The following is a 26162-nucleotide window of genomic DNA, read 5'->3' as shown; positions in this document are numbered from 1 at the left end:
GTATAAATCGATTCTCTCAACCTCTTCCTACCCGATCTCCGATTTATGAAGCGTTTGTTGCGATGATCCGGGGTTAGAATACAAGTTCCGGGTACTTTATGCTTGTCGAAGGAGCCGAAAGAATTCGGTGGTCAGGCTCCATGACTTTTATGTCATCATTTCATGAATATCTACATCAATGCTTATGCAATGTTGTTGAAATGAGTACAACCTGAACCAAACGAATCCATTCAATCGTAATGCTACTAACGCTTTGTGTTTTGATTCCCTGGTTTGTCTGAAACAGACTCGATAACCTCACACCACGACAGTGACGTACACGCCTCACTTCCGGTAAACCATAACGCTGTTTCCCCCCTTGTGTTTGTGGGCTTACAGAGGCGGCTTTGGATTATGTGTTCGTACCAATGGGGCTTAAAGTGTGGTACTCACTTACAGTTTTAATCCCCGCGTCACCGTTTTGTTTAGAAAGTCACTGACCATCTTGCTCGTATCTTTATACGCAACGTTTAAGTCTAACTAATGTCCCGACAGCCTTGTGTGTGTCTTGTAATTCTCCCTGTTGACACAGAGTCGAGGGGTTGGGGGGACACGCAAGTCGTGTAAATAAGATCTCAATGCGCTACTGTATACCTGCTGTAGGAGGACGGCATTGTCAAGGTTATGGGCTTGGTTCTGACGCGCAGTTTCAAGCAGATCAAGGTGTGACGTACATTAGTCTTTGCATCGCATACCACATTTCAAGACAAACCAGTTCGCTTACACTCTGTTATCTTGTATTACTCGACCAACGACTGTAGAACCCTATTTCGTCAAGAGTTCAAATATTTTGACAAATATCAAAGGGTAGTTGCATTCTGTATGTTCTAGGAACGTGTATGCGACTGATGGGGATGTGTTCGTTGGGGTTCACACCAGAGGTTAAAGCATGCACTGTAAATCCCTTTCTTCGTGTATTTCCTAGACTAATGCTTAGTCTCTGAATATATATAAATTTTGATAGTAACAAACAAGCACATTTGAATTGAAAAAGAGCACCAAGGAGACCAGAGGAAATCTAGACTTGCTTTATTTAGGGCTTTAGCACTGCAGATGGGGCTTGGCGGTAGGGTAAATAATGTGGTTCAGGGACTTTGAGACAGACTATGGTATTTCCGTACCAGACATTGTGGGTGGACGCAATTTTAGAGTAAATTACGATTGGTACCTTATTTTAGTAATATTGTTGCGTTTCAGTTTCATTTTGTCCTGATGACAGAGCGACGTCCACATGAAAGTCTGTAGCTCGATCCCCGTGTCGCGTCAAACCAAGAGACGTTAAAATGTAATATATTTTATTGCCTGTCTTGTGTTCGGCATTAAAGGGGTTAAAAAGAGCGGTCGGTTTGACGCTTGTACGCTGCATCGGAAGGTATCTATGTTAAAACTGCTGCCCGCTATCTTCGTGGGACCATCCAGATATTTAATGTGTTGTACTCCTGATACCTTCTCATTCACCTCACCTCGTCGGGTGTGGAGGGAACACGGAGTGATGCAGATTTTAGAATAACCTAGGGACATAATTAAATTGAATTTTGGATTTGAATCAGGGTTTTGACACCCCAGAGGTACATTTGTCAGACACGTTATCTCCAGAGAATGTATGTAATGAAAACTGATGCCAACGTCTTCAGCACTGGACAACCATATGGGACAATGCATCTTCACAATGATCCTGCGTTCATTCGACGCGGTGATGTGAAAGTGGGTCGAATATTCGCACAATTGTCTTCATTTATACAAGACAAGTTGAAGATGGAAGCCCAAAATCAATATGTCTAGCCAATAGATGGATATATCATTTGGATATCAGTTACATTGATTGATTGGAAATAGCGGTTCCTGAATGCCGCCCCCGCATTCAGCCCGGAACAAAAAAAGGTACCCAATTAGCTACGCTCGCCATAAGGGACAAATGAAATGAAAATCGAAGGAGCACCATCATGGTAGGACCCTATTTACTGTGTCACCGTGCCCATTTGGCCGTGGACCCGTGCAGATTCAGGGTTAGAATTGATCTTTAGTAACCCATGCTTGTCGTAAGAGGCGACTAACGGGATCGGGTGGTCAGGCTTGCTGACTTGGTTGACACATGTCATCGGTTCCCAGATGCGTACATCGAGGTTCATGCTGTTGATCACTGGATTGCCTGGTCAATACTCGATTATTTACATACAGCCGTCATATACATGTCACTGGCATGTTGCTGTGTACGGCGTTAAACAAACAAACCAACCGATTATTTGGTCATAGCTTGTAAAGGGCTGACTGCCGCGTAAAACAATATTCACCGATTCCACAGCAACCGTGCAACGTCAAGTCTTCTTGTTGAAGGTTACCAGCTTCTTCACTTCGCAAACGAATTCAGATTACCTCACTGATATTTTATTAAATACAACCCCAAAAGAATCCAGATAGATGTTCTGCAGTCATACATGGACAATTAATCTTACTCAGGAGTGTTTATGGTTGTCCCAAGTCACGTGAACTGTTCCACTCGGCTGAGTCCCGGAAATGTTGCCTGGGTCGGACACATAAATGTGTTCACTCAGCAGACAAGGGGACAGCTATGTCGACAATCCTTTTGAAACATTCCTGAAAACAAGGCCCTGTTTTGGCCTTGCAAATAAGGCCAATGGAAGTGTATTCTTGTGATCTTCCCGACCTATCTATCCTTTTCTTGCTAACTCTATTTTTACGATATACTTCTAAACAAAAGTTTCCTTTAATTAAACTATACAGTCATGAACGTTTTGATTTGCTTTACGTTTTCACATTAGTTAGTCTGTATTTTGGAATTCTTTTGTTGGTCTGGTTACATTTTTGTCTTGACAAACATTTCTGCTGGTAGCTTTGTCTCTAATGATTGAAAAAAATGAATCTGGAACAAATACGAAACTTGCTTTGACATTTTGTTATCTTGAACACTGCTTGACAAAACAAGACGACTCGGTTTTAGTAGGGGTCGCAACGGCCATGAGAAGCAAGACATTTATGACGACTATTATGCCCATGAGCCTTGAACACTGGAACAAATCTGCTTGTCAGTGGCCATATAGGTTTTCCCTTACATGCTTTAGGTCTACAATATCACTGTCATAAATCCTTGGGTCCCGTCAAAGGAGCTACATTCCTTGTCGCTGTATCGGCAGGGGGCGAGATTCCAAAGGTTTCGGACCTTCAACAAAAATGCAGCCCCCTTCTTACGCTGTTGTTGTTTTTCATGCTGAATAAGTATCTCTATATATTTGTTGCAAGACGTGAGGCGTTGTGTTTCAGTGTCAAGGTAGAAACCTGCAGGACGCGCTGAATAATGGCGGGACGACCATGAAAAAGAGTTGTTTCCCTTGGCAAGGAGTATTAACTTTAAATATTGACCGTCCATTTACACTTAAATGTGTCATTGGAACTACACAGAACCTGTCGGGTTTTGTTTCATTTCAATAAGCTGTTGGCAAGAGAAGTACAAATCATAAAAAGGTATTTGGTGTCCTAAGATAGTGGCATATCCCCAAAACAAACCAGTGTCAAGGTCAGTGTGTTTTGTAGTTAAGCTGTAAAGGTGCAACCAGCACTGTGTGTTTGTTGTTAAAACCAGCACGACAAACAAAGGTCATAAACACGGAGGAAAGGTGTTAATAAGGAAACATTTCAAAATCTGCTTCCCATATCATATACTACTAGAAAAATGATGAGGAACACTCTATTCTGTCACATTACTATAAGTAACTCCCTTGTCATACCCGTTTATCCAAACACGGCTTAACGTAGTAGTGTACTGTGATGGCCTATTTGTACCTAACAATGGCGTCATTCATGCGCTGGGATCTGGTGGAATTTGCTCAGGTTAACACCCATGACTCCAGTGTATAGACTTACATATTCCCCATTATCTGAATCTCCGAATACCGTCCGCGGTATTTGCCATGCCTTCATATGTTCAGTGAAGGAACACAGATACACTCCGACAACACACATAACAGAATGCCTAGCTTCATATTTAAAGAGGAGTGCCGCGTTTTGTCCATGTATTTACCGTATTTACAGCTCTAAGCTATTAACCCACTCTCTTTGAAACGGTGCCCTACATTGTGAACGTCAACGTGTTCGACTTGCAGTGGGCAGAGTTGATGTAATTTAACATGGTGGTTCACGGATCCGTGTCGTGTGTTCAGTTATAACTAGCATTTAAATGTGTACTGGGTGGTCGAATTATCGGATTTAAAATATTTTAAGTCGCCCGACAATAATGTTTTTAACGTGTGCTTAACAGATGTGAAAGTGTATTCGTTTGAATATATGTTTTGACATATTTTCTTGATAATTATGTACACGTGATTAAATTGTTTTGGACCTGAGGCGATGCCTAAGAAGTATCGGTTTTTAATTTGAAATATTCCGATTTGCAAATGCTGTATTTGTGATTGAATGAATATGTCTGAACGCTATGAAATGTTAATTTGACAGTAATGTTTAGTTTATATGTGAATACAAGCTTCTTTAACGAGACTAACAGTTCTGGTAATTATAATCAATAAGCGTAAACGTTAACACGGAATTGCAATTTCATATCTGCTTATATATTCATAGAAAAGCTTTCTTTGTGCGTTTTTCTGAGTGGTGGGTGTATAAATTATGGATGCTGGGACAATCAATTACTTGTAGACTATGTAGATACATGTTAATGGAACGACCGTTCCTTACCGCCCACTGTAGCCATGGCAGGTGTGGGGTCACGGACGATCCCATCTACAGTGGTTTCATGTAGATTTCACGAAGTCGTGTGTACATTTCAGTCATGTGTCTCAGGGTGTTCGCCATCGCAGGAACACGATAGTCACAGAATTATATAGTTACTTAAACTGTACGTACTTTGAGTCACGACTGTCATACCCCACCGATGGCTTCGTGAACGGACCTAGGATGTCATAACGTGACATGGCTGATAAGACGAAAGCGTTTACAGTTGTTCACGCTATCAACCACTGTATTGTATGATCAAGCATGCCTTGGGTACAGGGGCGGTGGGTAGCCTCATGGTTAAAGCGTTCGCTCGTTGCGCTGAAGACCCGTGTTCGATTCCCCACATGGGTACAATATGTGAAGCCCATTTCTGGTGTCCCCGCCGTGATATTGCTGGAATATTGCTTAAATCGGCGTAAGACCACACTCACTCACCCTTCAATACAGGTTGCCGTCACTTGACTTAGATATCCTTCGCTGCCAAAAGAAGGATTCTAACGATCGTCATCCTGAAACTAAGCTGGTGAAGTAGATTTTGCGTTTGATAGCAATATTCGCGACTGAGATTGCGCGAGGTTATCACATCAAACGTTCGCTACTATATGAAAGAGTATCTGGGTCTTGAAATCTTGTCTCAATCAAAGGAAACTGAAAATAACTAAAACGGTTCTCCTAAGAAAATATTTTTCTTGATCAGTTGACGCAATTCATATCGATTTAGCTACGTGTAGGCGGAACGAACTGGATCACTTACTACATATCGCTTCCAAGTACTTCGGCACCAAGTGTGTGTGGGTGGGATTAGACAGGGAAACCATTTACAACGTGTTTCTCTTCTTTGGGGTTGAATAGGGGATGATTAAGTAACATTAAGGAAATATTGCAGACCTGGATCTTGTTCCACAAAGGAATCTATGCACTACCACAGTGGATTGAGTAGAAACGTCATACAGACCCTGAAACAAACATATGCAATACAGACCATGGAGGGCGGTGGGGTGGCCTAGTGGTTGAAGTGTTCGCTCGTCACGCTGAAGACCCGGGTTCGATACCCCACATGGGCACAATGTGTGAAGCCCATTTCTGGTGTCCCCCCGCCGTGATGTTGCTGGAATATTGCTAAAAGCGGCGTAAAAATAAACTCACGTGTTGGTGAATCTGAGACGATTCTGGGAGCGGTGGGGTAGCCTAGTGGTTAAAGCGTTGGTTCGTCATGAAAACCCCCAGGTTCGATTCCCCATATGGGTACAATGTGTGAATCCATTTCCGGTGTCCCCCGCCGTGAATTTGCTGGAATATTGCTAAAAGTGGCGTAAAATTAAACTCACTCACTCACTGAGACCATCCATCGGTATTTTAACTCGAATCATCTAATTTTGTTGTAAATATCGTGTTGTGAAACCAAACGTGATGAAACATCTGTTTTCATCAAAACTTGAATCCAAAAAATGTTCAGTGAAAACCTCTCACGGCCGATCAAGACACCATCATCCATCATCCGCTTGTCAATTACAACATGTGGGTCACCTGCAAGCTGCTCACCTCCAGAGGTCGCCCGTCGTCAAGCATTGGTTGTTGACACGTTGCCCAGCAACAGCTTCTACGAACGTCTTTGCAATCTCAGAGCTTTTCGCGTGAATAACCAGTGATGTTAGTGACTGGTGTATAAATAGATTTGTAATGCAGGATTAATATGACAGGCATTGGCAGCCTGACACTTACATTGTTTTGATCGATCGAAATAAACATCGAATCAGTAGTAAGATTCAGTAATACTGATGAAGATGAGAGTATTTTGAAGGATGATTCCAAACATTTTAGGATTATGGTTTCAAAGGCAGCTCTTCATCACAGTGAGACGTATAACTGCTTGATTAAATTGTTTCTGCGTTTATCCTAACATCACTGTGGACTGTCTTTTGAAGAGTGAGACTGATAAATATTGTCCTCACTTAACGCAACATTCATACCTCGCTAGTAGTGTGTTAACAGGAATGGTCTTTCAACCACTGTCCGAAATCGAACTAGGGATTTGAGCTCGACGTACTATCCTTGGTTAATGCACTATCGTTATAAAAGAATGAAATAATAGTCTTCCCTGTGATAGTTGTTAGATAATGACAGCCTCTCGTAGCTGAGTGGATATAGTGCGTCTGCCATGTGAACGGGAGAATGTTTTGCCGCAATACAAATTTTTGAAGACGTCCAGGGCCACGGGCAAACTTATTGTTTTGCCTTGTATAACCAGAGTCGAATTGTTTTCCCCGACTATTTTCTAGTACAACTTATTTTTCCGAAAAACATCCAAGGCCTCGCCACCACCAGCATCTCGAACATCAAATTGTTGCTCCCAAGGTGTGGTCGTGATTATCTGACTTCGTTTGATGTTGTAGGTTCCTCTAATCTCCAGAGAACAATTCTAATTCAGGTGTCAAATATATCTTGTATCGGAGAAGTAGGTTAACGACCAATTGCACTTTGTAACAGCCCGTCTTTCATATTGTATTTCGGGCGTTATCTCACTGCTGCAGAGATGGGAGTTTACACGAGTTTGAATAGACCTAAGGGACGGTTTACCCAAATGAAATATTAACCGCGCGCTCAACGGGAATGTACTTGCGTCTTGGTGTGTTCTTTGATCTCGTAATGACGTTCCGCTGTTTAATAAAGATTATTGGCGTCCTTCGTACGTCCCAGTAAGCCAGCTGAAGAAAGGAGCGGTGTTGTGTTGTTCCACACGATGCGATGCTCATCCTCAGTGATAAGGGTGATATGATTTCCTGGTGTTGTTTACTGGCGATGGGGTATCTTAGTGGTTAAAGCGTCACGCCGGGTTCGATTTCCAACTTGGGTACAGTGTGTGAAGCCCATTTCTGGTGTCCCCCGCCGTGATGTGATATTGCTTGAACATATCTAAAAGCGGCGTAAAACTAAACTCACTCTCTCTCACTCGCTCACTTGTGATGAATACATGTCTGGGGATCAATGCTCTACCATAATATTCTGTTGACTGCGATTGGATAGACAAGTCAATGTTTGATTGCGACATTGCAACAGGTCTATTGACAGATATAGCTAAGTATAACGTAACAAGGCCAAATGAAAAAAATATTTGAGATTATAAAGTTGTGTAACGCCGTACTAAATTCAATACTCAAACTATATGACGGAGTCCTGTAAGTAATCTAGCCTGCACAAATCCAGTGATTGATGTTATGAACAATGATCAACGATGAAACAAGTCACGAACCTGGGTCGCGATCCACAACGCATTCGTAACGTTACGACTTATAGTTTTATCACAGGCTTAAGAATGTCGTAGTACTACGAACGTTTTGTGGATCGGGACCCTGAAGAGCAGCGATCCTTTAAATGACTCTAACCAACTGCATGTGTGACTTAACCAGTTATTACATGGTACTCCACGTAGGGGTGTATGTCCTATGTTGTCAACTGTCACCTGTAACTAGCGGTATGTATACAGGCTCAGCAATATATACAAATATTCCCACACTGCAATGTCTCATCAGCTTTCCACCCTCAATGTGTTCTAGCAGAAATATTTCAACAGACAACCACATCATTATTCACCAACACGGCACAACCTGTAAGGTGCGATTGTGTAGACGTCTTGTAATCTTACTCAGACTATTGGGCCGTGAGCGTGTCTGATTGTCTTGTGATAGAGTGGCGCGGGTCAATCCTGGTGACCTTGACCTTGAGTATATGGGGATCAGGCTATGTTATTCAAGTGTAGACAAGCAAAGTCACGTTCATTTCCTGTTGAATGTGTCGCTAGATATATTAATCACAGTGTTAACATTGTGCCTTGGTTCGTGAACAAACCTTGTACAATGCAGAGTTGGGCATGTGAGACAAATCCGCAGGTCGTTGCACTAAATTCCTGACTGAGTCAGTCGATGGCACAAGCGTCTTTTCTTTTCATTTGTTTCCGTTGCATGGTTGTTTCCCTTTGTCGTGTCCGAATCTTGAGCTGATAGTTCAAACTCCAGATTCACCATGTTAGTGATAACGGATTTCTTCAGCACCACACCCATGCCCGTCGTTGTATACATCGATCTGACCGCCTCCGTGGTGTAGTGGTTAGAGCGTCCGCCCGGAGAGCGGAAGGTCGCGCGTTCGATCCCCGACCGCGTCATACCAAAAGACGTTAAAATATGGTACTTGTTGGTCCCTGCCTGGCGCTAGGTATTATTGGGTACAACAAATGACTGGTCGGCTCGGAGTCAGTTTAATGTGTCTGAGTGGGGTATTCATGCTTCACTGCGGCATGGTATCTCAGTGGGCTGGCACTATAAAACCAGCTTAGGTCTGGGCTAGTACAAGCAGCCGCACATACACATACACACGCATGCACGTCGTCATATGAGCGAAATATTCTCAAGCACGACGTTAAACCCAATTTCACCTCACCTCACCTCATACATCGATCTACTTTACATTGGCTTTCCTTCGACAATTAGCAGAAACATGAACTAATTTAACATAAATTTCACCCCAAACGGCGTTAAAGGATGGCGTTGACTTACTCGCACACAGTCCGACATATCTCGGCACGCAATGGTGAAAGTCAAGCCTTTTACCCTGGATTATGTTGTACTGGACTGTAGATATGTCCATATCCATTACCAGTTCTTATCGTGCCCGTGAAACATTCTCTGAGCCATGTATATTCGGGACCATTCATTCAGTGATTATCTTCAATGGCGAGCCCTGCTGTTAAATGTATCTGCGAAGAAATCGGATTCGTGTGGTCAAAAGGACAATGTTTACTCGACAGGAAATACGCCTGCAGATCTGGTGACGTTATCGGCTCCAAGACCCATGCTGTTGCGGACAGTGTCAATTGAGTTGAAAACAGACACGAAATAATACGTTTGGTGTGAACGGCCTCTGCGCATGTCACTTCGACACACCATCTCATCTCCGCACGCTTTTATACTGCTCAAAAGCAGCGTGAGGAGTCCTTGGAGGGCACGACATGGGAACCGACTGGTGTGAGGTGTTGAGTGGCTAACACAGCGTTCGATTCAGATCTTGCTTTCGATGGAGGAAAATTCCACCATTCTCTGTGCAGAATTCCACCATTCTGTGTGCAGAATTATATAATTCTCTGTGCAGAATTCCATCATTCTCTGTGCAGAATTCCATCATTCTCTGTGCAGAATTCCACCATCCTCTGCGGTGAACTGCACCATTCTCTGCTCAGAATTCCATCATTCTCTGTGCAGAATTCCACCATCCTCTGCGCAGAATTCCATGATTCTCTGCACAGAATTCCACCATTCTCTGCGCAGAATTCCATCACTTGGACGTGACACGAACTTGTTGTTATTTGTTCGAATCCCGAACCGCGACTACATTTCTAGGTTTGTCATCATCATGTCCGTGGTCTAGTCCCCCCTCCATCCAGACTACTGTAATGCACAAACCCCTAATGAAGCAAGTCTAGATTTTCCACAGTTTCAGTTTCCCCCACCTCACAGGCCATCTTTCCAATGTAATTGGACTTCCTTGTTTCTATCAAGATTGTTTATTTTCAGACTACTTTGTTTACCGTTAGTTTACCATGTAACCCTCTTTTTATGATCTTTTGACCCTTCTGACCTCTAACTATATTATCAGACAAAAACGTCATCCAGTCGAACTTACATACCTAACGCAGGAATGAAGATGTGTAGACTTCAAGAGGGATATTTGGCGGTATATTGAGGGTGATCATAACACTATTGTTATGTAAACCGCGAGAAGCTCAGTGACTTGTACATCTTGGTGGTATAACGGGGGCGATAAACTAGTCTGTTATAATGGTGCAATGTCATAGAGGATCAAGATAAAGATACGTTGAAGGAATTCAAGAAGTGCCAAAATAAGATGGTCATTGCAGTTCCAACGCGGAGATGGGGCGGTGGGGTAGCCTAATGGTTAAAGCGTTCGCTCGTCACGCCGAAGACCCGGGTTCGAATCCCACATGGGTACAATTTGTGAAGCCAATTTCTGGTGATTTCCCCCGCCGTGATGTTGCTGGAATATTGCTAAAAGCGGCGTAAAACCAAACTCAGTCAGTCAGTCAGTCCAACGCGGAGATAATGCTTAAAGGATAAACTAATCGAAACCTGTGGCATATACTATCAATACTCCTGTTGGTGGTATAGCGGGGGAGATGTCAATTTACTAGACACACACACTCATGCCGTCAACAAATAATCTTTTCCAAACCGCACCGCTGATGTCCGAGCGAAATACTTGTCCGACCGGCATGATTGGCTTACTGGTCAGTGGTCACGTTAGGTAAATGCCCAGTTCTCTTATCTCACTTGACCCTAGACGTTTCTTAATCGATAACCGCCAAACCTTTGCCAACACCGATTCTTCTTAATCCCAGCACTTCTTCGTGTTCAATTTAATCAGAATAGAACCTTCCAATTCTAGCTGATGTGGCTAAGCAGCATTTCCGGAAACGATTACAGCTTGGGGCGAGGGCTTTCATGATGTGGCGCGTCAGTACTGGATCCTCCTTACCTCCTGCGCTGGCGCAGTTGACTATTATTACTACATAATTATTATTGACATTGTTGGAGTCCTGGATAAAAACATCTTCATCATCACCATCATCATCTGGGTATAATGTGTGGCGCATTTCAAATGTCGTCATCATGAAGGCAGCGTTGGTGCCCCCATCCTCTATGGCGTCATATTTTGCTGTACAGACCTGAGTACCTTGTCAGTGGCAGAAACCTGGGTTCGAATGTTCTTGAATAATTATGCTTTTAGGTTTCTCAGTTCCAAAATGGAAAGCTTCTTAACGCTGCACGACGTTGCATTGTCCTTCCACCAAATTGACAAAAGGGCCTGTATATGAAAAACGTTTCAAAGTGGCGTTAATCCCAATTCTGTTTCTCAACATCATCAACATTATGATCCGATTTGAATCATGATAAATGTCAGCATTGACTTTATTTCACCGGTTTAGGCTAAGTAAGCTGGATGACAATTTCGATGTTTTCGGATGAAAAGATAATATGTAAACGTCTTGGTATGCTGAAGGCTTCTCCTGTCGCTGACAACAAACCGCGCGAGTTGGAATGAATGAAGAAGATATATTATCTGAAGCAGAACCTTCAGTAAAGGTCCCACCCACAAGATGAAGTGGGCACCATCAACTGACCAGATGTACCAGGGCACTACCGCGTATACATGACACGCTGCACATACGTGACACAACGCCTTGAGACAGTACCCATCAACGTGACACATTCCAGAACTGACCCTTGACATTGTTCAGCTCCTCATCACAGATGACATCAACATGTTTGGCATACCGTACGGATGACCCGTCGAAGGGAATGAGTTTATGATTCCAAGATAAAGAGATAATTATTTTGGATGTCAAATTATTGAGGAAATCATGACGTTCAACCAATCATCTGCTATGATAGCCTTGAGTGTAGTCTTTGTTCTTAGTTCGTCGAGCTTCGAGGAATGTCTGATATGGTAATTGATGCCGTTTCTGGAGTTAATTATGAACATGTGCTGATTTGTATGTAGATTTTCATAATTGGCATTGTCATTCGAGAATCAGGGATGAGAATCATGCATGCATGTTCTTCCGAGCCGCTGACTATGGATGGTGCATTGCACTATCTGATATCGCAATGAAGAAATGAGTCTCACAGAAGTGCACAGTTTTCCTTGCTGTGAATATTAGTGTCACCAAGAAAAACAAGCCGGATGTGTTAGTATCGTTTCAGTATTGACCCTAAACGGCATGAAACTGAAACAAAATGCACTATATACGTTTATTGCATGAATTGGCTGTTCCGGGTACAGATTACTTGACAAGCTAGTTTCAGGTATTGGTCAGTCTGGGTTTGTTATTAACGATCACAATGTCCATAAATATACATGTACATAAATCGTTTAGACCTCTTTCCTGGAAGTTTTAAATTCGAGTGCTACGGATACAATAAATTGTCAACCCAAATAGCCAAGTGGTTCAGTTCCCAAATGGTGTGGCATCTCCCTCACCGAAGACTGGGTTCACTTCCCAATTGGCACTACATGAATAACACAGGAGGTAGTCATTCTCCCAGGAACGGCTAGGTAACCAGGTGGCTGAAGCCTCAGTTGGTAAAGCTGGTTTGAAACTAGACACGCCCGTGAACTGGTTCTACACCTGAGGGGTAGGACGTTCGATTCCCAATTTTGATGTATTTTGTGACGTCTTATCCCCTTCCCCCCCCTCCACACACACACCTACCACCCCACCTACCCCATTTCCAATCACTCAATCTATCGCTAACACAACTAGGCCGACTCTAAGCCATACTGATGACCACAAACGTGAAGTGGACAAAAAGGATAATGAAGTGGACACAAAAGTGGAAGCAAAAGAGGCTATGGAACTTCAATGCTACTTTGTCGTCATCGCTCAGGTTACCACATGTCTGCTCAGAAACCACGCTCATTCAGTGTCAGTCGTTTGTGCTAGTCGCGTAAATAGTCCTCAACCTTCCACGTTGTATTCGTAGTAGTTTCATTGAGATAATTATCAGGCTGTTCTCTCATTTCCTGGATGATTGTTTGATCGATCTGCCGATCGGGAGGTGCTACCATGGCTCACAAACCTTTGGGAAATCAATGAAGAAATCTCGCGATGAGGGGTCTCAGCTGTACGATGGTGCAAGTGCTCTCACAAACCAGTCTTTCATGACTGCTACGAGTACGAAGCGTCAGATAGTGTTTTTGTTAAGGGCTGATATAGATCTACCTGCTCTTAACCCATTATGAGATGATGGTTTTAGAGGACTAGCAATCGTGAAGCTTTAGACATGATGGTTCGACCCTTTGCCATCAAGTTTGGGCGTGTGTGTTGTGGTAGCGCATATAGTTGAGATAAAGTGGCAGTTACATGCGGGTTCTTTCAGCTGTTGACAGTTATACTTTTGTCGACGCAGGGTGGGGTAGCATCGTGGTGAAATCTCTGGCTCGTCAGACCGAAGATCCGTTTTCGATACTACTCCAAACGTCATTAAAACCAAACTCCTCACTCAGTGAAACAATTTACAAATCAGACAGCTATAAAATCTGCGTGTGTAGTCAGACAGGCGATATCATGCATTTCCATTCAAGCATGTATGGGGTGGACAAAAGCTCATGAATGTCTCGATACAAACTCAGAGTTTATGACAGAGTGCAAGACGTTGATGGAACAAGTGTACCATCAAATATACGTGAACTGATCATCTTCTATCAGCTGGTCATGTCCTTGCCCAATAGAATTGCCGAAGCATACATACAGAATGTGTATAACGTAGATGGACAATGTGTACATTGATTTAATATTTTACCAGTATTCAGTATGGCATGTTTCTGTTCTGGAAGGACATTAATACAACTGCTATGAGACTAGTGATTCCGATATTTTGTTATGTTATTTTATGCCCTCAAAAAAAATTTGCAGTTATTACTACTTTTCTGTATCTGTTGTATGGAAACGTGTTGGTACATACAGCTCTACAGGTGCTCGCTCGTCACCCCAGAGAGGGCGGTGGGGTAGCCTAGTGGTTAAAGTGCTCGCTCGTCACTCCAGAGAGGGCGGTGGGGTAGCCAAGTAGCTAAAGCACCGAAGACCTGGGTTCGATTCCCCACATGGGTACAATGTGTGAAGCCCATTTCTGATGTCTCCCGCCGTGATATTGTTGGAATATTGCTAAAAGCCCCGTAAAAAACATACTGACTCATTCACTCACTCATCCCAGAGACTATGCTTATCGTAAGTGGATCGGGTCGTCATTACACTCCTTTATCAGTATTTAGACAATGGAGTACTGCTTAGTGCGGCGTAAAACAAACAGAAATAACCCGATAGCAAAACGCATAATGCTGATGGTATTTCTAATTAAATGCTCTGTTCCCTCTTGTACTGGGCTGAAGTCTTGCGACAGTGCAACGTTAATATATGCAGACCCAGTTTAAATTCAAATATTACACGATGACGCATTGTACATACATACACACACACACAAAAAGGAAAAAAAACCAAAAGACATATTTAATTCAAGTGTTACTCCTTTTACTGTGTTTATTCGTGCTGCTACATGATCCATTTTTACCCTTTCTTCACAACATTATGAAGCTCAACCAATATTAGATCGATAATCAATTAATCATTCATAATCCCCAATCTTTGAAAGCAGTGTAGCATGCGCGTCTCTCATCTTGTAGAACACTATTGGAAAAGCCTGTCCATTACCAAAACACCCTCTGCTTCAGTTGTCCCTTTCTATCAACGAAGCTGTCACCGAGAGCCGCTGCAAATCCCCTTACCATTCTCACCTCTAAGAGTACGCGACACTCCGATCGTCTCTGACGGTATCAACCCACCATCCTGCATTGGTCAACGGCTCAGGGTTGAGTTTCGATGGTCAGCCTTTCTCGCATGTCAGTATTTGCCCACGGTCAGTTCTCCCAGAATGGCCTAATGTCCCCGATCAATGGAGTTTGCAGGTTACTTATCGCTTGCCTGCGAGCTTGTGTTGAAAAATAGCCTGTTATGTTCCCTCGGCTAAGAAATAAGTTTCTTTGATTAGAGCTTGTGCTTTCTGCTGGGAAAATAGACAAGAAATAATGGAATTGGTCTCGTTTGTTTAGAAGAGTCGGAATTTAACTTCAGTTGTACAACACTTATGTGTGTCTATTGTCTGATTTTGAAGATCAAATGCATTCTTCAGGAAACACACTGCCATGTTAACAGTAGTGATGGTATTGGTAACGATTGTTGGGAGGATTCGAAATATGATTTACATCAACACAGGTCTGATCGTTACTTGTCCCTGTTCTTTGTGATTTTAAAGTGTGTTTTGAAGGTTGGATACATTCTCTGGTATTTATGATGCGTGGTATTATATATGCGTGTACGTAACACATTATCCAAATGTGATAAATAATCGGCAAATTATCAACTAACGGCGTCATCACGGTAAATGGTGTTTGTGTATTGTATATACTTGTGTCTAAATGTCATCTGTATGTTGGTTACTGAGTGTATGTATGCCTATAATAATTGCCTCTTTTCTGTTTAGCGCTAAAAATGGTTTGTAAGTAACAATATCACACTTCAGACTAGAAAACGTAATAACCCCCAAAGCTTTACCTCTTCCAAACACGCCCTTCCCCCAGCCACGAAATCGGCAGCCAAGTATTAGAATCGGACTTGGTAATAGCCTTTTTATTGCAAATATCTTTACGAACGCGAGTATTTGGACAGGCTTTGGGCTATATTCCGACAATAGCATTAAAGCAGATTATGTCGACAAAATCGCGTCCCTCAGTATGGCATGATGAGATAGTATCAGAAGCCTTGTCAGCTCTGCCCGTGGGTATCGATCTTTCCACTACCGGGTTTGACAGTGAATTCCAATGTAAGCCCCCCTTATTAGAAACCACTGATTAAGAGTCGCTCGACGCTGCGATGTTCAGTGATATTTCGTTTTTGTACACTGTCTGGTTATAATATGCTTTGCAGTTTCACACTTCCTCCATGCTGTTGGCGTTTCATCTTATTGCCACCTAAACCGGATTACGTGTAAATGGAAACTAAAGACATTTTGAGCGAGAGTAGATGTTGTACTAAGTATTCAGTTATCTATGTGAAGGTCGGGGGTCGCCTCAGAGGTGGCATTGTAGCCTCATGGTTATAATGTTTACTGGAAAGCCCAAATCTTGGGTTTGTTTTAAATTTACATTTGAAGTACGACAGTGCTCAAAAAAAGGAGTTTCTTGCAAAGAGCAACAGGGCCTTGTGCAGGTGAAAGAGTTCCTTGTGCAGGTGAAAGAGTTCCTTGTGCAGGTGAAAGAGATCCTTGTGCAGGTGAAAGAGTTCCATGTACAGGTGAAACAGTTCCTTGTGCATGTGAAACAGATCCATGTACAGGTGAAACAGTTCCTTTTGCAGGTGAAACAGTTCCATGTACAAGTGAAACAGTTCCCCGAGCAGGTGAAACAGTTCCTTGTACAGGTGGAAGAGTTCCTTGTGCAGGTGAAACAGCTCCATGTACAAGTGAAACAGTTCCTTGTGCAGGTGAAACAGTTCCTTGTACAGGTGGAACATTGACCTGCACAGGTTGAATCTGAAGCCTTGTACTGGTGAAACAGAGCCTTGTACATGTAGAACACGCGTCTTGTATACTTGATACTTTGATTTGTACAGTGCTTTTTGATAACAGTGCTTTTTACCGTTAAAACAGTTCCTTCAAAGGTTAAAACGAGACGTGTACACATGTCGTATTATACACGTGGAACAATGCGCTATACAGGTGAAAAAGTTCCTTGTTCCGGGTTTTCCTCAGTCTTGAAAGGTGTTACACAGCCTTGTACAAGCGTAAAACCCTTATGTAGATAGACGTATTGAAACCTGTACAGGAAGGACACCACTGGAGAGTGGGAACTCTGAAAGGTTGGTGAAGTGTGGCCCAGTATCACATATGGCCACAAGATTGTGTTGATCCAGTAGCGCTGTTGACGGGTATAACCTTTACTGACTCCAACCACCTGCATCTATAATCATAAAATAGGGTCAAAGGTCGAACACGTTTGATCGTCTCTCTGAACCTGAAGCTAAGACCAATACGTGATAGGGCTATCTAAGTGAGTGAGTAGGGTTTTACGTCGTTTTTACCAATATTCCACCAATATCACGGCGGGGCACAAGAAATGCTTCACACATTGTACCCATGTGGGGAATCGAACCCGGGCCTTCGGCGTGACGAGGGGACGCTTGAACTATTAGGCTACTCCACCGCCTAAAGGCTATTTAAAAAAAATTGCGAAATAATTTGGTATTTATATAAAGGATTGATGTGTGACAAGGTTTCTCGGTCCTTTCCATAAGAAGATGTAGCACTACATACGTGTGGAACCAGTGCAGTCCCGTAGAAGAGAAGAAATAACATTAACCTCATAGCGCTAGTGTTGTTTTACGCCGCTTTATGACAGAACACCCAATCCTCATTATTTGATATGTGATAAGCATGGGATACAAGTACCTTAAATAAGGGGAACTGCAGCAGAAAAAGTGAAAGTTGCACAATGACGAAAAGGCGAACACATTTAACAAATATTCATAGCAATATATTTTGGAAACTGGTCTGTTTCGGTTATATAGCCGATTTAAGAGGAGCTCTTTCGGGTTCTGGATAACGTTGCAGGTGATCATTTCGTGTATGTTTGCGACCACGTTCAGGACATAATGCGTTTCAAAGTAGATTCACTGATTCCAGTCTAAACATACAGCCATTTGCTGCTACCACAGTTGCACCTTACTCTTATTCTGGATATATTTGGAACAGCAGATTTGGGATCGCCTGTAGGTTTGGTTTCAGTATTTTCCGATTTGAAGAGTATTTCCTTTTTATCACCGTGTATTGACTTCATGTTTGTTGACGAACCAAGTAACAAGAAAGTCGGGACTCGAAACAAGGCTGGGTTGCACGTGTCTTCTCATGACGTATATGGTTGTACGACCGAGTGAGTGGTAAAATGGCGGTTTGTGCGTTCGACGAAGGTCCTCCGCCGCAATGTTGGTGGCAGCGGCCTAGAACTCACTCACTCACTCGGGGCGGTGGGGTAGCCCAGTGGTTAAAGCGTTGGCTCGTCACGCCGAAGACCCGGGTTCGAATCCCCACAAGGGTACAATTTGTGAAGCCCATTTCTGGTGTCCCCCGCCGTGATGTTACTGGAATATTGCTAAAAGCGGCGTAAAACCAAATTCATTCAGTCAGTCACTCACTCACTCTTGTAGAAACGTGAACTGTTGTGCTGAGAGCAATTACAGACCAAACGCTGTTCCATTGTGGTGGGTTGGAATCCCAGAGTTGCAAGTGACATACACACAAAGTGCACGTCAGAAAATGTCTGTAAGACACCATTACTTCCAGCATGGAGTGATATAACCGAAATACTGTTCAAAGTAGCGTGACACTCACTCACTCACTCACCCACTGGCGTTTGTTTTACCGCTGAGGGTGTCATGTCTCATTCATAGACACGTGGCCGTTGCAGTTATAGCGTAACCAGCTGCCACACGTGTTGACGCTATGGCAGAAGGTCAAGGTCACGGCCGCAAATAGGAAAGACTGAAAATACCAGCACACTGGCTTGCTGATGAGAAACACCCGGTGCTAATATGTGAACAGGATGCCCGTCAATACGAAATTGATTTAATATAGACGTGGGAATTTCCGGCGTTTTCTTAGCAACTGAAACAAACGATCGATCGCTGATAAGTTGAGGCATGGTTCGCAGACAAAAACATATTCAATAGGAGTGTTTGTGATAATGAGGATACTAAATCCTAGGATGATAAGGACGGTGTTTTAAGTATTCCCACATTGTAGGTGGGGTTGGTAGCCCGGTGGTCAAAGCGTTGACCCGTCACTCCGCAAACCCAGGTTCGATTTCTCACGTGTATCATGCGATCTGTCACTAAGGTGCCTGTCGTGATATTGTCGATTGATATCTGGAATCGATCGCAACCCCCTCACTCACTCTGTCCATTCTTGTAAAATCCTGTGTGAAAACTATGACTCTGCAAGTTGAGGTCCACCAAACCAGAATCTTGGAGTTGGTTTCACAAATTAAATAGTACTTAATATAAAAGTTTATAAATTAAGCGCCCTTTCCTTATCCTCCCTCAGTTGCACGTTGTGAACAGACAAATCGTTTCTCCCATAGCAATATTTAGCACTATGACGTCAAACGCGTTATTGATAACCGGAATCTCGATTCAATACCAGGACGAGGGCGGCGAAATGTCATCCGATAGACACGGTTATCTGTGGGGGTACGTTGTGTAATGAACAACAGTCCGTCAATCACTGTGAGGGCGGACAGACTTGTGGGAACTAACGAACGATCTCTTTCTTTTGTTGGAGACAAACCTCTAAATGAAGACACATCCGTTTATCCGCGGTATTAGTTATCAAATCGGCTCTGACAAATACCATGGATCCACTCGCTCTCACTGCTTGGTTTCAGAACTGACCACCACCTACATTGTATCCAATCACAGAGGTTTTTTCGCCAATAAGATCAATTTGATTGAACGGCTACTTTTAGTTCAGTCGGGGCCGGAACGAGGTTATGGATCCAGGCCATTACATGATGTTACACTGGATAAGCGAGATGATGGAGGCGGTGCAATTAACAGGTTAACTATAGAACGAACCAGTGGTCTTGTATTTCTTTGAAGTAGTGTAGTTCTACCTATATATTTATGTACCTCAAATAGACCACGTACAAGTCAGCTGTGAATATTATTCTACTACTTGCTGTCCCCTCTTTATGCTTTTAGTAATTTGTATTCATTCTGTAGAACCGTTGCAATAATTGTCACCCACGAAATCCTGCTAGGGTTTCAGTGAAAACCCTCACAAATAACAATTTGTCAGTTGCCATCTCAAATAATGACTGTCTAACACCATATCTTGAATTCATATAAGTTGTTTTTTGCAATTCAAGGTGCAAAAAATCAGAACGCGCTCGTCAAACGTCAACCACTCTTACCAATGTCGTTGCCGGTAGCGATGACAACAACAGTTGTTTCAGCAGCGTTCACCAAGTATAACCATACAACATGACCCCCTTTGCACGCCAGGCGATGCGGAATCCGGCCAAAGGAGATATACGTTGCCTTTGCACGCCAGGGGATGCCGAATCCTGCCTTGCAATCGGCGTGACTGAATGACAATCAGTCACCTTAATATCCCCGGAGAGATATAGCCTGCTATAAATAGTCCTCTCGTTATGTCAAGGCTCCAAGGCAGTACCTGCCCAGAAGACCATGTTCTGTACCCACACTCCAGAAATAGGTCGAGCATTGAGGAGACTGATGTGATTAGGTTTCCAGTCGTTGGGTTCATGCCGCAGTGTTAATCACTATTCATTTGAGGCGGGAGGGGATGAAACGTATTCTTTTCATGAAAAATGATGAAGACAAATATTCATGTTTATGAGCACTGTTCACGTGTTTGGGCCGGTAAAAATCTGCTTCATTTCGGATTTTCCTCCCATACGAAGCTGATATATTGGTATATTATAAAGAACTCCCATTTGTTCAGAGGATGGTGTTGTGATGCTGATGCTGGTGGTGATGCTGTTGTGTCAGATCGTACAACGTTATTACGCTGATGATTGTAACGACATAGTTTCATGATTGGTTTGCCTCGCATCCCCTGAGACCCGTGAAGATCCGAGTTAAAATTGGTATTCAGCAATCCATGCGTGTCATATCGCATGACTAACGGGATTTGTGGTCAGGCGAGCTGACCAACACAAGTCAGTATATCAAAGTTGCGTAAATCGATGCTCATGCTGTTGACCACTGGAATGTCTGGGTCAGACTAAATTATATCAGGCTGGAATGTTGCAAGTGCGACGGTCTGTGAATAATCGAATCTGGACCAGACAACCCAGTGATCAACAGCATGAGCATCGATTTACGCAACTTGGACACGATGGCATGTGTCAACAAAGTCAGCGAGCCTGACCACTGGATCCCGTTAGTCGCCTCTTATGACAAGCATTTGATCTTCTCGGGTTGAGATATTTGAAATATCAAAGCAAAAACCCCGGATAACAAAACGCTATTGTCAGGCTTGAGTAATACAACCACTATTGTCCACCAAAGCACGATTCCATCACAGACGTCCCTTTCTCCTTGAACCAAATGCCTTGACATATGTCACGTCAGTGCAGGCGTGCCCTTGGATGTTTACTATATATCTAAAGTGATCCAGATAACTAAGAAAACATACCTATTTGCTGAAGAGCGTTTGGTTGATCTCGTGGTTTCCACGCTCATCACGTTTACAAGCTATCGCCTTGAGAACATATGTCATATTTCGTGTTCTCTTCGCTGTAATTGTACGTGATGATTTCTGATATCAAATCTGATGCTTTTAGCTTTGAAGGAGTCACGATTTGACAAAGAGACTATTAAGGTCTCATCTGACGTCAGTGGATTATGGTCTTCAACTGTTTTTGGTATTTAGGGCCGTGTTTTCTGTTGCCTTTAGGAATGCCTAGAAATGGCTTGAGAATTCGATATCTATATCTGATCACGTGATGTAATATACTGTCAAGTAGATCATAACTGTACAAGCGTTACAAGAAAGATATGTGAGCGGAACTGAAGTCACCTATTATCTGAGTGAGTAGGTTGGTATTAACGGCGATCTGAAATATATTTCAATTGCACGAATGCGTGCCAGCCTCTCGTGTGTGTGTGTGTGTGTGTGTGTGTGTGTGTGTGTGTGTGTGTGTGTGCCCTAGTGGTTAAAGCGTTGGCTCGTCACGCCGAAGGCCCGGGTTCGATTCCCCACATGGGCACAATGTGTGAAGCCTATTTCTGGTGTCCCCCGCCGTGATATTGCTGGAATATTGCTAAAAGCGGCGTAAAACTAAACTCAGTCAGTCAGTCATGTTTGGGGACAATCACACATGTAAATCACGTGTAGTGCTGACGCAATAATTATCATACATTATCCTGATTTGCCTCACAAACATATCTCTTCTGGAAAATGTAAAGAAACAGTACAAGAAAGGTTCAAAGCCATATACTTTACTGAGACCGACCAACATCCTTCCACTAAACAACGTGCAATCAGACGCGTAGGGGGAAATTGGATACAAATTGGAAAATAAACACTATCTAAAAGTGACCACCTCATTAGCACGCCACAAGATTGTTACAAGGTTGAGACTTTCAAGTTGAAAGACGAGACACCCAAGCACTCGAACAACAGAAAGAATAAGTACTGTCTGTAATACTACCGGAAGATAGAAAACACATTCTGTTCTCTACAAAGATTCAAGACCGGAACTTGGCCACCTTAGTACTCACTGTCATTTAATATACTTCTAAATGTCCCCTTCTAAATCCACCTGCGTCTTATTCCGAAACTTTTCCTATTTCATTTACGAAACGTTTATGCAAAGAAAATATGCTTCGTCTCTCATGACATGCAACATTACGGTTTCTGCAGATTGCGTATTGGACGCTGGGGTAGCCTAGTGGTTAAAGCGTTCGCTCGTCACACCGAATACTCGGGTTCGATTTCCCACATGGGTACAATGTGTGAGCCCATTCCAGGTGTCACCCGACGTGATATTGCTGGAATATTGCTAAAAGCAGCGCAAAACCGTACTCACTCACTCACATTGCGTATGTCAGACTGTAAGTCAGTCCTCCAAAACCATGTCCGTGCTTGTAGCCTGCGTCATGTGCAAGAAACCTTGTATCATTGGAGAAATAGGCATCGGAACGTAACAACGGTATCACAGTCCCTGAACCACATTATTTCCCTCCTGCCTAGCCCTCCCTGCAATGCTAAAAACCGTAGATGTAGCAAGTCTAGATATCCTCGGGTTCTGAATTGCCCATCTGTCTGGGTCTCCTTTTCAATTTAAATGGGTTTATTTGTTACTATCAAAATTATAATTATTTATATATGATGATACTATGCGTTTGTCAACTACGGTACCTAGTACGACTGGGTCACATGTAGGGGTGGGTATTGCAGAGAATTTTCATATTACGATATATTGCGATGCGAAAGCATGTATTGCGATATGAATTGCACTATATCGCATGAAGTATTTTTAAACAAAAAACTACTTATAATCGAGTTAATGCTTGATTTATAGAGCAAAAACACAACCAAATCACTATGCTTGATTAAGCTTCAATAACAACTTTTCATCATGATAAAATATAAATGTGAATTATATTTGGCACAAATGAAACAAGGAAATATCCGAAGATTCCGAGTGTTACGAAGTTTTCCGAATGCAAGTCAAAATACCGGTTTTCGATCAGCGTATCGCAATACGTATCGTTTTCATGTCTGAACCGGTAAATACCGGTAAACCGGTTAAATTGCGCAGCCCTAGTCACATGTGTCTCTAGCATATATTCAGTTTCGGCGTCATATTTCGCTTTTACGATAGCCTCTTGACAAGATCCGTGTATAATTAAACTAATTACCTTCATGCCAGTCGGTTCCGGCACGGCCATATTTGTCTCCTCGTGGGACAAGCCCTGTCATTTTACATATTTGTTATTGTGATAATAGCTGTAGATGGAATCCTAACGGTTTAAACAGGCGCAACTTGTCGGGTAATGAGTGCAGACAGCGATACGAGAAACAAATGGTTCCTCATTTGCTGGAAATAGCGTTCTGTGAGGACTCGTTGAGTCAATTACTGAGAGATAGTGTTATCATTTCCAGCAACAAGTCAGGCGATTAGGAAAATTAAGTGTTAGATTATATTTCCCGAGGGATTGCTGTGATGTTTTATGAGTATATATAATCATGTTTCTTTTCTTGACGTGCGACTGTTTCATACACTTAAGACGCGATGTTTGTAGAACTGTTACATGAAGACTGACTGTATAAGTTTCAAGACGTTATGTTATCTGATGTAAAGATGTACGTTACGTTTTAACAAGATATTCTGTCTGTCATACCTTCTATCCATGTGTCTATCACTTTCTCTCTTCTTACTAAAAATGTGACCGCCATATAGCTGGAATATTGACGAATGTGGTTTCAAACAACAGACAAACCAAATAAGAACATTCTCTCCCTCTCACTCTCTCCCGCTGTTCGCTCGGGCAGCAATATTTTACGAGCGCTTTAACGAGTCTTCACCACAGCTGACTTCACTCCTCGTGTGTACATATACCTTCCTCGTTATTCCAGGGTGTGATAACTCCATTATTGTGTGACGATCGATATCAATCACATGATTGTCTGATCCGGACTCGATTATTTGCATGCTTTCGTTATATAGGTGGAATGTCAACCACTGAGCATTGCGTTTTGAGTACTTCTATTCGAAAATGAAATGTCAATGTATGCAGTTTACAAAGTTTGCAACTCAATTCAGACGTCTATGCTTCAGGGGATTCCAAATATACATTATATCCATACATTCTATATTTTCTATGCATGTAGCACGCAGGATTCTGCTCTGGTAACATCGAATGATTACTAATTTCGTCCATATTCTATTCTTTCAGTTGCTGGGTATGGCAATTCTGGCCATCGGCATATGGGTTCGCGTTGATCCCAACTTCAGCCAGTTCATGGACCAGACAGTAAGCAGCAACCCAACGTATGTAGTAGCGTACCTCTTCATCGCCATCGGCTGCATCGTAGTTGTCATTGGGTTCTTCGGATGCTGTGGAGCCATCAGAGAGAGCCAGTGCCTGCTAGGTTTGGTGAGTGGAAGTTTCTGTTCTGACCTGTTAGGCGAGGGTCGTCTCCGCGGCGGCCATATAGACCGGGTTGTCGTCGGTGACCTTTGGTCATTGTATGTCATCGTACCACAATGTTGTAGAATAATGTCAACCATTGGTTTGTCCAGGCCAAACGCGAACGTGTGTGGCGTTAAACAATAACCAATAATACATTGATACTGATTAATATATGCTACGCAAAAGAGGTTTAAAGAACATCAGACCCGTGAACATCCGGGGTAGAATTGGTCTTCAGCAACCCATGCTTGCCACAAAAGGCGACTATGCTTGTCGTAAGAGGCGACTAACGGGATCGGGTGGTCAGGCTCGCTGACTTGGTTGACACATGTCATCGGTTCCCAATTGCGCAGATCGATGCTCATGCTGTTAATCACTGGATTGTCTGGTCCAGACTCGATTATTTACAGACTGTCGCCATATAGCTGGAATATTGCTGAGTGCAGCGTAAAACTAAACTGACTCACTCACTTAAAGAACATCAGAATCTTTCAAATGATTACGGATTATTCACGCTATATAGAAGACTCTTGTTCTTTAATAAAATATATCAATGTCACTTACTCAGTCCCGATGAGCTTCTGTCGTGCTATCCTGTTGCACCGTCGAGACGTTTCAGATTTACTCACTCAATATTTACAGCCTAAATATGATAGGCAGTAAGGACGCCTTGGATGAGGGGTGGCTCCTTGAGGTTCATGGCCAGAGTTGATACCCACGAGTGAGGGCGTTGGGGTAGAACAGTGGTTAAAGCGTTCGCTTGTCTCGCTGAAGAACAGGTTCGACTCCCCTCATGGGTACAAATGTGTGATGCTCCTTTCTGGTGTCCCCCGCCGTAATATTGCTGGAATATTGCTAAAAGCGGCGTAAAACTAAACTCACTCACTCATTCCCCACGAGTGAAATGTGTGAAGCTGATTCCGGCTTTTCCTCGCTGCATTATTGGAATGCTGTTGAATACTTAACACATGTACCGGCTTAAATGATGGTCTGTGTGGTTGTCCATCGTTTAAGGTGTTTGCTTGTCAGGCCAAAGGCC

At 42.9% G+C, this 26162-nt stretch overlaps 1 protein-coding gene across 3 annotated transcripts in view; it reads left to right on the top strand.

Annotated features, from left to right (window-relative positions):
• Positions 1-26162, top strand: part of LOC124262745 (CD9 antigen-like) — a 72476-nt gene that overhangs the window by 28759 nt on the left and 17555 nt on the right. For all 3 annotated transcript variants that reach the window (XM_046697293.1, XM_046697294.1, XM_046697292.1), the window contains exon 2: positions 24887-25087. In XM_046697293.1, the coding sequence (XP_046553249.1) occupies positions 24887-25087 (201 nt within the window). The remainder of the gene's footprint in view (positions 1-24886; positions 25088-26162) is intronic.

Source organism: Haliotis rubra, unplaced genomic scaffold (genome assembly GCF_003918875.1).
Source record: "Haliotis rubra isolate DU_JTF1 unplaced genomic scaffold, ASM391887v1 Scf851, whole genome shotgun sequence".
NCBI lineage: Eukaryota > Metazoa > Mollusca > Gastropoda > Lepetellida > Haliotidae > Haliotis > Haliotis rubra.
The sequence above is the reverse complement of the archived record's forward strand: the minus strand, read 5'-3'. Positions and strand labels throughout refer to the sequence as shown.